This window comes from Hypomesus transpacificus, chromosome 15 (assembly GCF_021917145.1).
Source record: "Hypomesus transpacificus isolate Combined female chromosome 15, fHypTra1, whole genome shotgun sequence".
In the NCBI taxonomy this organism is placed as follows: domain Eukaryota; kingdom Metazoa; phylum Chordata; class Actinopteri; order Osmeriformes; family Osmeridae; genus Hypomesus; species Hypomesus transpacificus.
Genome location: NC_061074.1, coordinates 12,009,772 through 12,022,074, shown reverse-complemented (window position 1 = coordinate 12,022,074; position 12,303 = coordinate 12,009,772). Strand labels below are relative to the sequence as shown.

At 49.5% G+C, this 12,303-nt stretch overlaps 1 protein-coding gene across 1 annotated transcript; it reads right to left on the bottom strand.

Moving 5' to 3' along the window:
• Nucleotides 1–1,982: 1,982 nt before the first annotated feature.
• Nucleotides 1,983–7,081, bottom strand: LOC124477784 (ephrin type-A receptor 4). Its single transcript, XM_047035803.1, has 3 exons — nucleotides 6,843–7,081; nucleotides 5,505–5,572; nucleotides 1,983–3,630 (listed from the first exon to the last, which is right to left on the bottom strand). The coding sequence occupies exons 1-3, from the start codon at nucleotides 6,937–6,939 to the stop codon at nucleotides 2,827–2,829; spliced, it is 969 nt and encodes a 322-aa protein (XP_046891759.1). The 5' UTR covers nucleotides 6,940–7,081; the 3' UTR covers nucleotides 1,983–2,826.
• Nucleotides 7,082–12,303: the final 5,222 nt, after the last annotated feature.

Below are 12,303 nucleotides of genomic sequence, written 5' to 3'. Positions count from 1 at the left end.
TAATGTTGTGGGGTTGGTGGGGGGGGGTTAGTGCTTCTCAAGTCAACCATGAACTAGCCTTCCATCTCAGAGCAGGGGTGTCAAAAGCCTGCCGCCTTCACGCTTCAGCCCCAACCGTACCCACCCTCGTCCTACACCACACACACACACACACACACACACACACACAACACCCAAACCTGACACACGGGGACATACCACTCACACACTCACACGATAGGAAGACACAAGAGGCGGGCACGTTCTCAGACACACACACACACACACAGGCACACACACACACAGGCACATCACCCCCACACCCCCTTCACCCCCCCCCCCCCCCCCCTCCACCCCCCCACAGACCAGACGACCAGCGAGAGAGAACTCTAGAAGGAGACGGGGAGAGAGGCTACGCGTCGAGAAAAGGCAACGCAAAGCAGAAACACACAGAGCCCTCTCGGGTGGGGTGAGGGGGGGGGGCGGGGGGGGGGGGGGGTGCTGGCCCCCGGTACCCCCTCTGCCCCTCTCTCCTTGGCCCCTGTGTACGTCCTGCCCACCCCCAAGCCCCCCAGCTGTCAAAGTCCTGACGTCTTAATCAATCCTGGGCCCGCGACCCTGTCAGAGGCACCGGCAAGATGGATGAAGAAGAGGGGGACCTTCGACCTTATTGCCAGTGTTCACAATACACTCCCCCCCGTCCAGCCAGCACCGACTCTGACACCCCCCCCCCCGTAACCTCTCTGCTCCAACAATGATGGAGGACTCCCATTCACCACGGCTGGGAACCAGAGGCCAAGGTAACCCTGTAACCCTACACACACACACACACACCCTCAACTGCCTACGTCGATCAGAAAACCGAGAAGATCAACACAACCACACTCAGCGCGTACCGCGCGCACACACACGCAAATACTAACATTAGGACGGATATGACTTGAGAGAAAATTCTTACCACCACTCCCCCCCCACCCCCCATCCACAACAATATGTAATTGGGAATCTCTACCCTAACCTACCCCCCACCCCTTCTTCCCATACCTTCTAAGTCTCTTGGTAAACATTGTCATATTGCAGCCCCCCCCCCCCCCCCCACAGGGCCTGTCACTCGAGGGAATATCTAAACAGCTCATCAGTGCACTTGAGGAGGTGACAGTGAGCTCCACCTTTTAACCCTTCAAACACTGACGCTGACCCCCACACTGACGCCTGTGTCTCCATGGAGACCAGACCATAATGCGTCTGGGTCTGGCTCGAACGATGACACATGGCGTGATGGGATGGACGCCCATGTACACGTCGCACTCATTCTGCTACGTTGATCCTAAATGGACGGCGCCGACTGAGATGGGTCGGTCATATTGGACGAGCGTGAACGACGAACTCCACCCTTGCGCCGTGCGACCGCAGCACGGCGTCGCCAAAACAAACGGTCCTTTAAGGAAGTGCACACACTCCAGGCTAAACGTGCCTCTCACAGAAGACTGGTAAGGACAGCCTGGGTGTAATATCACAGAAGACATCAACAACTGGCTTAACCAGCACTGGCATCAGCCCTGTGGCCTCCTTCCTTCCCTCCATCCCTCCATCGCTGCCCTCTCGTTCTTTGAAAGTGGCCCGGGGGTGGGTGAGAAACCTGGCCCTCCCTATGTGGACCAAAGTGACAGGGGGGAGACGGCATTCCAGGGTAACCCCCACCAACCCCCTCACCCACCCGCTGAAATGCTACCCTGTTTTCCCGCACACACGAAAACACACACCCATTAACACTCCACCATCTGTGACCACTCATGCCTCTGTTTGCCCCACTACCCTACACAGCTACCCTAAATCACCAGGCCTGTTTGTCATGAAATTAGTCCTCCGAGATAGCGCTTACAGCCCACTACCCCCCCCCCCCACCCCCCGTAAATTAAGAGAGGTGGAGTGTTCCATCCCCCTGTTAATCACCCGTGCCCAGCCTCTGACCCCACTCTCTGGAGCAGCCCACTTCTCTGCAGACGGGGGGGGGGGGGGGGGGGGGGGGGGCGACACGTACCAGGGGGCTGTAAAACCTTGCCAGCTGACAGTCCGCCACAGCAGGCAGCAAAGACAGAACTCAACCTCCCATAGTGCACCACTGCAGGGCAGGATCAAATACGCTGCCCGCAACATGCTGCCCGCACACAGCCGTTGACCTTCCCGTGTTGGACACGGCTGATGAATCGATGCTTGTTCAAAAACGCTTGCCGGCGAAATGGCTGATCTGACTATCCTGACGTTCCGACCTCCAGAGTCTATAACACAGGATTAGACTGGATCACTGGGAGGAGGGAACTGGATGGAAACACTCGCTAAGCTGTCTGTCCTGCTGCCAGAACATCTCAATTTCAGCTCTATTTCACAGGTGTGTGTATTTCACTCTGCTACCTGCCTGGAATGATAAAACCAACCGACCACTCTCTCTCTCTCACACACACACTTTCTCTCTCTGTCTCTCTCTCCTTCCCAAACTCTCTCTCCCTAAGAGGAGTCTACCTTTCGCCATTAGGCCCAGTGGGAATGGGCCGGCAGGGGGTTTACAGAGTGCTATACACAGAGCCGTCCCCCACCCACCCCCCGCGCCCCTAGAGCTCACAGTAGTCATGGGACACAGCTTGAGCCACAACACCTCCCCAAAGGACCAGCTAATTACTCCATTTACAATCATCATCGCCTCCATCACCCTGCCTAATACCAGGACAGGGGGAAACATGGGAAGGGGAGGGAGGAGAAAACAAGCCACAGAATGAAAGGTTGGAGGGGCGGGAGGGGAGAGAGCCAGGGACGGGGGGGATAGACAAAGAGCGGAAGAAAAAAACGAGGCTAACTGGATGCGGAGAGAAAGAGGGAAATTGAGCTGGAGAGAGAGAGAGAGAGAGAGAGAGAGAGAGAGAGAGACCCCCCACCACCGCCACCTTCCACACTCGTCAAACGACAAACGAAAGTAACCCCGTCTCTCTTACCCTGGCATTCCGTGTTGCGCTCCTCGTAACCCGGGTTACACAGGCAGTTCCCAATGGGCACCAGCCACTCCCCGTCCGCTCCGCAGTACATCTTGGGGACGTCCCGCTCCTCGGAATTATCCACACAGGAGCCGCGCACCTCCACCAGCGAGGACGTGTCCGCCCCCGTGATGGTGTCCGGGAACTGGGCCAGGTTCCTCACCGCCAGGGGGCACTTCTTGTAGAAGACCCTGACAGACACCAGGGCGATGCACGCCCCCACGTCCTGGAAGGCCAGGTAGAAGCCCTTGCGGGAGAGCGCGCCCACGTCCCTGACCTCCGTGTTGAGCTTCATGATGCGGTCGCCGATGTCCACCTGCGTGAAGCTCTCATCGGCCGCCACCGTGTCGATCTTGCCAAACTGGTTCTCCCGGATGTAGCGCTCCTTGTCGTTGTTGGACTCGTAGTAGTAGAGGTTGAAGGTCTCCTTGCAGGTTCCCATGACGCCCGGCAGGCTGTTGCAGTCCCGGAGGGTGAACTTGATCTCGATGTAGACGCGCTGGGCGCCGCCGCGGGGGATCCAGTCGGTCCGCAGCCAGTTGTTCTGGTTGGGCTCCATGACGTTGCACACCTGATAGGTCCGGATGGGGGTGTTCTTCTCGTCCATGATGCTCACCTCCTCCCACTGTGAGGAACACCCAGAGGGGGTTAGGAAACTGTCTAAGTCAACTTCGAGAAATATGGGATGTTGTTTACATTGGGGAGGCTGGTCTCGCAAAGAGAGAGATTTACTAGATTACACGTAACACGAAAGGCCGTTAAAAACTGCGAGACAAATCTGTCTCATTGGACCAATGAATGAACATGTATTTCAATTAATAATTCATATTAGTAGAATCTGCTTGCTTGTCGAATGCTTGTTGTGACGATTTAAATAATTGAGAGCACTAAGGGATCATGCCTATTGGGACGATAAGAAATTGGAGTCGGCTTGTATGGAGTTTCATTAAAAGCTTTACAATAAAGAAACATGGCCTCAATATGTGACAAAAATCGAAATATCTTATCCATCCTTTTGTCCCAAAAAACACTGCACTGGATCCACACTACTCAACCAAACACTATTAAGAAGACACAGAGAGAAATAAGGGGAAGGAAATATGCGTAAAACTCAAAATGATTTACATGTGGGAACTTGTGTTATTACAATTAAATCATTTGAGAGGTTTCGATACATTGGGTACATGGATTACGTTATCAATGGTGGTGTGTCTTATTTTCAAAGGATTTATATATATTTTACCCACGATAAAGTTACCGTGTCACTAACTCAGCGAATAAATTGTCATTGATTTGATTGCGTTGACAACAAGAGCAAGACCAGCTTGGCGCTGTTTTATAGGCTATCTTGTTATATTTAGAGAAGCGAGCTCAAACTCAAAGATTGCTGTTACAACGGGAAAATATGAGGTGCTTTGAATTTGATTTAATGTGTTATCATACGTAATCTTGAATAAAACCCCTTTCCCTGGAGAGAGGAAGATAACACGAAACACGGCTGAAGCTACCATTTGAGAAAGTGTCTATCAGTCCCCGCTGCTCCATTCCGCTTTATTCTCCTTGTTTGGCCCTTTTATTGTGGAAATAAAACCGCGGCGTGATAAGAGCGCACCTTTCCCCGATAGCAGAGAAAAGAGAGAATGGGGGCAATTGGTCGTAATGAGGAGGTGAATGCGGGCCTGGAAGCGTAGCCAAGACCCTGTCAATCACCCTCTCTGACGGCTGAAACGGGGACATGCGAGCAACACCCGTTAGCACGGGCCAAGTTCATGTAATGAACAAGAAAAAGACAGAGTGGAAAGTTTAAAATCACTAGTTTTTCGTGGGCTGCTTTTTAGGCCGATACAAACGTCATGTAGTCAATGCACAGATAGTCTAGACCCTCATGCATAAATGCAAGCAAACATGTGAACATATGGTTGCCGCAGTGGCATGCATACTTAATTTTCTTAAACAATGATGGATCTGGATAATTACTCAGACGTCAGTTTGCTCCTTAACTCTGAGCCTATGAAGACGGACCTGCAATAATCCCAAGGCCCTTAGCGGCCATCCTCCGAACAGTCACACTCTGTTGCCTTATCAGCACTATATAAATATCCCAATTAGACTGAGAATCACACATTTAGTCCGACCGTTGTCTCTAGCCTATGCCAATCCAGTCGTCCTACGGGCAAGGACGGAAACCCGTTGCCCTTTCCCCTCATTCATCCATTCCAGAGGGCCCTTTCTCCGCTGCCAAGTCCCTCTCCCCCTACGCCTCAATGGGGGAAAGGGATATAAAGTTTCTCCACAAAGACCGATTCAATTCGCCGTCTATTCAGGAAACCCGACGCCCGCTGCAGTATCGGCCTCGGATCGGACCATTACTGGCGAGTGGTTTGAGGGAGAGAAGCAAAGAGAGATTGGGAATGGAAGGGGCCAGTGGTGGATGTAGCCTAGAAGACATCACTCATTTTTTACTCAACCGGGAACAACGTCCCAACGAGGAGCACTTACCCCTCCTTCTGTTGGGTTGGCAACCCATCCCAGCTCCCCCTGCACGGATCTGGAGTCCAGTAACGTCACTGAAAAACAAAAAGTAAAAGATGACCCCTCTTCATAAAGTGCTGGGCTCTGTAGGCTACAATAGCCTCTAATCAAGACATTGGCTACAGCTTTACCATTTTTTTGTTTTTGTTTCAAGTTAAGTGCTGTGAAATGTGTGAATGACCTCAAAATGTAGGCATCCATACACTAGGCCTAAACCTAGCCTATTCAATCTTTCCTGTCCATAGGCCTGCACATATACGTATGCATGTTGTGTATTTTAGCCGATTTCATGCGAACTAAAACGATATTTTACGAGTCTCCTTTCCACAACTTGAGCCCTGTAAAATGATTTCTATTTATTCAAAAATTCGACAAAAAGTAGGCAAAAGCCTACTCAAGTGAGCATCTTTGACGTTGGAATAAATATTTAATATGTGATACTGCAGTTTCGTGTCCTCCTGTTGGACAACGATCAATCGAAGTCAATTAGAGAGCCACTGGAGTACGAACTTTGTACAATAATTAATAGACTACAGCAAATTGTTCCGCCACAATCTGATATGCAAACCAGAAGCCTCAGTCCGCGATGGCAAATCACCTTCGAAAACATTGAAATACACACAGATTATTTTGATTAGCCCTTAAACGGCTTTTATTGATGCATTAGAGACTGGCTAATTAATGTACCATATTTTCGAAATGAGGCAGTCTGACAAAGCGCCCGAGCCTGCTGAAATAAATAATGTTATGGAATAATTATGGGATGCATTTAATATGTTCTCTCAAGCAGTGACTTCAATACATGATGATCCTCGAATCGTGGTGTCTGAAGTGCTCTGGTAGACGGCATTTAAAACATTTTAGTCTGTTTGACTACATTATGAGTGTTTAATGTCACAAGTAAAACATTAAAAAGTTATCTACGTTTTGCTCTATGTTGATGAAATTGTGTAAATTGATAGTCTAAACTAAGATTTTGAAACAGGACACTTGCGCTCGCACCCCAAATGCGCCTGTTATCGGGCGCTCTAGGTTTTCGCGAAGCGCTCTTGTCAATTTCGCTTTTGCTACCCTACTAACGAACACGTCGGCTACATTTTGTAATATTGATAATCTTTTTGAGTAGGCTATAAAGCACATTGGTGGCATAATTCGGCTTTTTTCTCCCATTGCCGAGTGCAGGTCTCTGCGCTATAGCCTATATGGGACAACGGGACTGGGGTTCCGTCGCAGACACGGAGTGGACGAAGTCGAAGCTCCCCAAGAAAAGTCCAAGACAGGCTTCGCGGGTATTCCAAATCTTACCTTCGTTTGGGGGATAAATCCGTGCCGAAGAAACAAATGTGGAAATCCCAAGTAGAACAGAGGTCGCCGTAAACAAAATCCCAGCCATGAGTGCCATTTGTCGTTGCCGTTTGTCGTTCTCGTCGTTGTGCTCCTCACAGGTCCTGCTCTCTCTTTCCCTGTGGAATATGTGTTTGAAGCGGAGCGCATGGAACGCTCTGAACACACAGCCGGGAGGCGGGCCCGCGTTCTGACGAGGCCGTCAATCCAAATAGGAAATGCAGTGGACGGGAAGAGGGGCAAATAATCATTAACTGTCCCCATGTCCCCTAAAGCTTACATGAGTATTTTATGTCCGTGCAGTACACTGATTTGGCGTAGAAAAAGACCTTGTGGAGTAATGTTTGCAGTCAAGTGTGGGCATCTTGTCACTTCCAAGAGGTAGTAGGCCTACTTAGTTCCTTGTTCAGAACGTTTGAAAAAATATAAATATAAGGACTAGTAGCCTTTATCACATTTGTATTGTGTGTGTTGTAAATATTCTGTTTAAATAGCCTATTTGTGACAAAAATTAAGCAGTTTTTTAAATAGTCAACAATAACAAAACGTAGGGATTCACTACTTGGTCTGCAAAATCGAACCGTTTTGCCATAACGTTGAATGTCTGGCATTCTCCCAGAATAAAAATGATGTGATCCTTGTGTGAATGTTGTCCAGAGCGGACGAGACGCTGTCCAAGGTGAATCGCTTTAGAGCAAGGTCGCCACCTGGCGGATTCAATTGCGGGTTTTCCTTCTCAAAATTGGATTATGAAACAAGAATAGACATGACCCGGGAATGCAACATGAAATAGCACTTTGTGAAATTGATAATAACCATTTAGTCACACATAGGCCAACTGGCCAGGCATCCCATGTTAGGCGAATTGGATTACTGTCTTTTGCGATTATTTTAATATTATCAACGTTTATTGAAAATTGTGTCAAGTGTACAATGCCCTTTATCCATCAGTAAACTACAGTTACTTGCACAAACACGTGCTAAAGGCTTTGGAGGTGAAATATATGATATATGATGAATCGACCGCGATTCATCTAAACAAAGAAAGCTTTATCCGGGTCGTTGAAAAACCCCACAGCTGTATCCGAGTCTTCAGTCTTTTTACGTCGGCGCGTAGCCTACCTTCCCCTCAGTCCTCCTACACATAGGCAGGCCTTAATTCTCTCCAACGCTCCATTTCTCCCGGGGATAAATCGAACTCGTCTGCCTGCCGCAAGACCTCTGTGAACCACGGAAGGAGACTCAACGTGAAACACAATGTCAACACAATTGCCACAGAAGAAATATATAGACAGGAAAAGGTAAATAGCCAATTTATTCTCCAAGCGTTCACCACGGCACTAATAAAGTCATCAATTATGCTTGCCCCCTATGGTAGGAGTTAATCTGGGTTATGGGGCTTTTGTTGGTCGATAAACATTAGGATAATAGTTTGAACTTTTGTTTAATTTGTAATTTTATCTCTCATACCATTAGTTTAGGTTTCCTCAGGTTTGTTTCATCCACATCATTTTGATGAATACGATTAAGAAAAGATGACTTAACATCTCACTATCCAAAGTCAACAACGGTTTTTTCCCAACTACCATTTAAACATCTTCTAGTTCCCTAGTTGCTTTTACGAGTCCTCATACAACCCTCAGAGTCCCATGAATTTAGAGTATACTTTTTTAAATGATCTGTCTCAAACCTATAGGGCACATCTCATAATAAGTTTCTCCCTGAGGGTGTTCTCATTCTATCATAGGCCGGTCTTTGTCTTGTGTGTTTAGATCAGGACCCACAGAGATTTAGGTTTCCTTCACAGATACCTCTCTCTCCTGAGAGAGAACACTGTTCTTTTCCATTACCAGACCATGAGGGCATCCATTGAGAGCTGATCTTGGACCACTCAAGGAAATTGCATTAGACTAGGGGGGAAAGGTGCACTGTTTTAGGTATATTTGGGTAGAGGCAAGGCGAGGGGAGGGGTGTGGATGTCGGCTTCATGGTTGGGGTCTCCGAGGACGCCATACTGCGCCTTTGTAGGGGTAACGATGACGCCGGTGAAAACATTTCGATCTTACATAATGAGGGGGAGACGCATCTGGTGCTCTCCTCAAAATGGCCACTCATGCCCAGCATCGATTGTTCCGATACCCCTCAAGGTCTGAATGGCGCTCTCCCCCCCCCCCCCCCCCCCCCCTGACAAGTCACTCTACTGCAGGGCCCAGAGGAAGCATTGATGGACCACTTTTGCGGCAGCCCGACCAATAGTAGCGAAGTTGGGGGTCCGCCAACGAGGGGAGTGTATTGACAAACGGGCGGGGTCGTGGGCTCAGATTGGATGTGTGGGCGTCGTGTTCCTTGTCTTCGTTCATTTGTGTCACAGGTTTTTTGATTGATTACACTCCGATCGTTCCCTTTATCTGCACATCAAACGCGAAGAGATGTTTTTTTTTTTTCTTCTCCGAAAAGTGCCAGCCCTCCTCCCCCTCCTCCCTCCCTCTCCCCTCCCTTCCCCACCATCCTTCTCTGGCTTTCTCCAGATGGCACCAACTGCCCACACATCTGCATTGTGTGCCAATCATACACACAAACCTCAGCTTGCGTGCACACTCAAACACACACCAGCACACACACACACACACACACAGTCTGTCAACACAGGCTCCTTAGGTGGCGTGCTGCAGATTACTTTAATTGCCGACTGAACAAAATCCTTCCAAAGGCTCAGTTCCTCCTTTCTCTCCCTACTCTCCCCTACCCCAGATCTTGTCATTGTCCTAGCCAGTTCAATACTGAGCCTTGCTTACTGGTTTAAGGAAGTCTTAAGTCCTGCAGTGTTGACCCCCAGGGTATGGGCCCTGCCTACCGCCTCCAGTGCCCAGCCTCATGCGGTGCTCCTTGGGCTAGCTGTCAGAGAGAGAACCCCTGGAGGTCAGGGTGTGTAGGGGTCTGTGAGGAACAGGGGGGTGAAGGATGAAGAGAGGAAGGCATGATTTGGAGAGAAGCTTTGAAACCACCCAGTAGTGTGTCAGTCACTGTGATAAAAATCCCCCAGATTAGAAATCGTCCCTTCCGTCGCACACATTTAAGAAATTGATGTTTTACTTTCAACTGCAAATGAAGGATTTGGGCAAGACATCACACCTATTGATTGTATGGTGTGTAACTGATATAATCTGCTGGAATTTGAGCAGATTCGTAAATACTACAATTTGCCACCAACCAAACTACTAACCCTCCCACTCTCACTTTAAAGCCTTTTCAAAGACCACCAAATTGGCACCAAAGAATGTAAACAGACCCTACAAGACTCGGAATCATATACTTCTCTTCATCGCGCCAACATTCCAGCCCCTCTCCTCTCTGCTCCTCTCACCAGCGGTAGCGACTCGGCATGTGCCCCATGTTAGGGAGGCCTGCTGAGATCTAGCCTTTCCCTGCCCCGGACACCTCGTCAAATCGATGAAATCAGACACAAAGTCCTGCTGCTGCGCACACCCACACACACCCTGCAGAGCAGTCGACGGTCAACCAGAGCCACCGCCGGCCTTGCGGTCAAACTCTGCGGGAGCCCCTCTCACTGAACTCCAGAGAGAACAACGGGCTGGGAGGCTTTTCATGTGAGGTGTTCAGGTGTTTACGGTGACCAGCTCCTCTGTGTTGGGTCTGCTTCGCTTTTTCTTCCGTTTTTTTGGATCCACGCCACAGGAAGGAGTCGGAGCGGGGGAGGCTGTTTCTCTGGAGAGAGGCACCAGAGGAGACACAGGTTGTGAACAGAAGCGCGTTCACGGCGCCTCCTGCGGCACCTCTCAGTGTGCAAGATCCAGACGGAAAAGGAGGAATCTCAGGAGGTCATTGTGTTGTGTCATGTGTGATGGCTGAAGCGACATGTACACATGCACCGCGAATGCTATCGATGTCAATATGTCTAAATACAGTATAAACAGATCGAAATATATACGTAGACTCTTGAGAGCAGTGCTTCTGGAAGACTGGAGTGGAAGTATGTTTCTCTATAACCCTTAAACATGGTTGCCCGGTCACAAATCACTCGTCTGGTCCACATTTTAAAACATACTAATCTACCCGTTTGGTATTAGAAGTATCACATTGGGTTGTTTTGCAACGCAGAGTTAATGATCTGATAAATCTCTGCCGGGCCATGAGATAAAGAGCCTGTCTTTGGATCGTGTTTAAAAGTCTGTAGCTGCACATTCACTCGACGCTTAAAGCATCAACACAAACTACAAATCAGCCTTAACGCCAGGCAGCTTTTCAAGCTTTGCGTAAAAGATTGCATCGAAAAAGAGACGTTTGGCTGAGGCGTGAGGGGGGAAACTGCTCCGAAGGAGATGATTTAAGGTGTCTGTGTTCGTTTTTATGGTGGATGTCAGACACTTTGCTTTGCTCCCTCTCTATCTGCAAATCGCTCACAGGGAGTGAGAGGGGAGTTGGAGTGTGTGTGTGTCCCTGTGTGTAGTCGAGGGGTGTTTGACTGTGTGCATGCGCTGTTGGAGTGTGTGTGTGTGTGTACGTGTGTCTGGTGATGTGTGTGTGTGTGTGTCTTCGTGGATTAGCCGCTCATTACTCATCTCACCATAGTTTCTCCATTGGAAATGGAGTTCCAGGCTTGGAGCTGCTGTAGTGTTTGCTTCAGCGAAGACAGACTTGGATGCCCACTGTAAGCACCTCTCAGTCACCACCACCTGGTCCAACAGTCTGCGCTGACAGGAGTCATTTGCTGTTTGGGTTGACGTCCGCCACTCAGCGATGGGATTCCCGATTTCTCATCTCCTGATTTTCGTCGGGCTGTTGTCATCCCTCAGGTCGCGGTCGGAGAGGAGGCGGAGGATGCTCAGAGATAAGCAGCGCGTGCGGCGTCGTGAACCCCTCTCGAGTGCACACTCAACGGCCTTCTACTGTTCCTTCAAGTGGGAATTCCGAACCGATTCCGATGGCCAGCTCAAACACGAGAGGAGCCTTGCGATGGGTTTTGAAGCGCTGCGTGTATCTGATCCCAGGGGGGACAAAGCAGGGGATGAGGTGCTTCCTCAAACCTGATGGAGATTTGAAAAGGTTACAACAGTTTTTGGGGGCATCAGCCTGTCTTTGTTTTCATCACCATCTTAGTCTGTTTCGTTCACACTCTCTCTCTCGTTCTCTCTCATTCCCTCTCTTACTCTCTCTCTCATTCTCTCTGTGGTGTCGGTGGGCAGGGTGAGTCAGAGGGGGTCGAGGGAGAGTGGATGGGGAGGTGAGCAGGCGCTGTGCATGGTAATGACCTCAGGTGAGCTGATTGAAATTTAGCAGGCGTTGCCATGGCGTCCCACTGCACCATGACAGCAGTGAGGGCTTATTGAGTTGCACAGAGGAGGAGAGAGCTGTCTCAAGCACTGACATGCACGGATCCAACACACACACACACACAACCCCA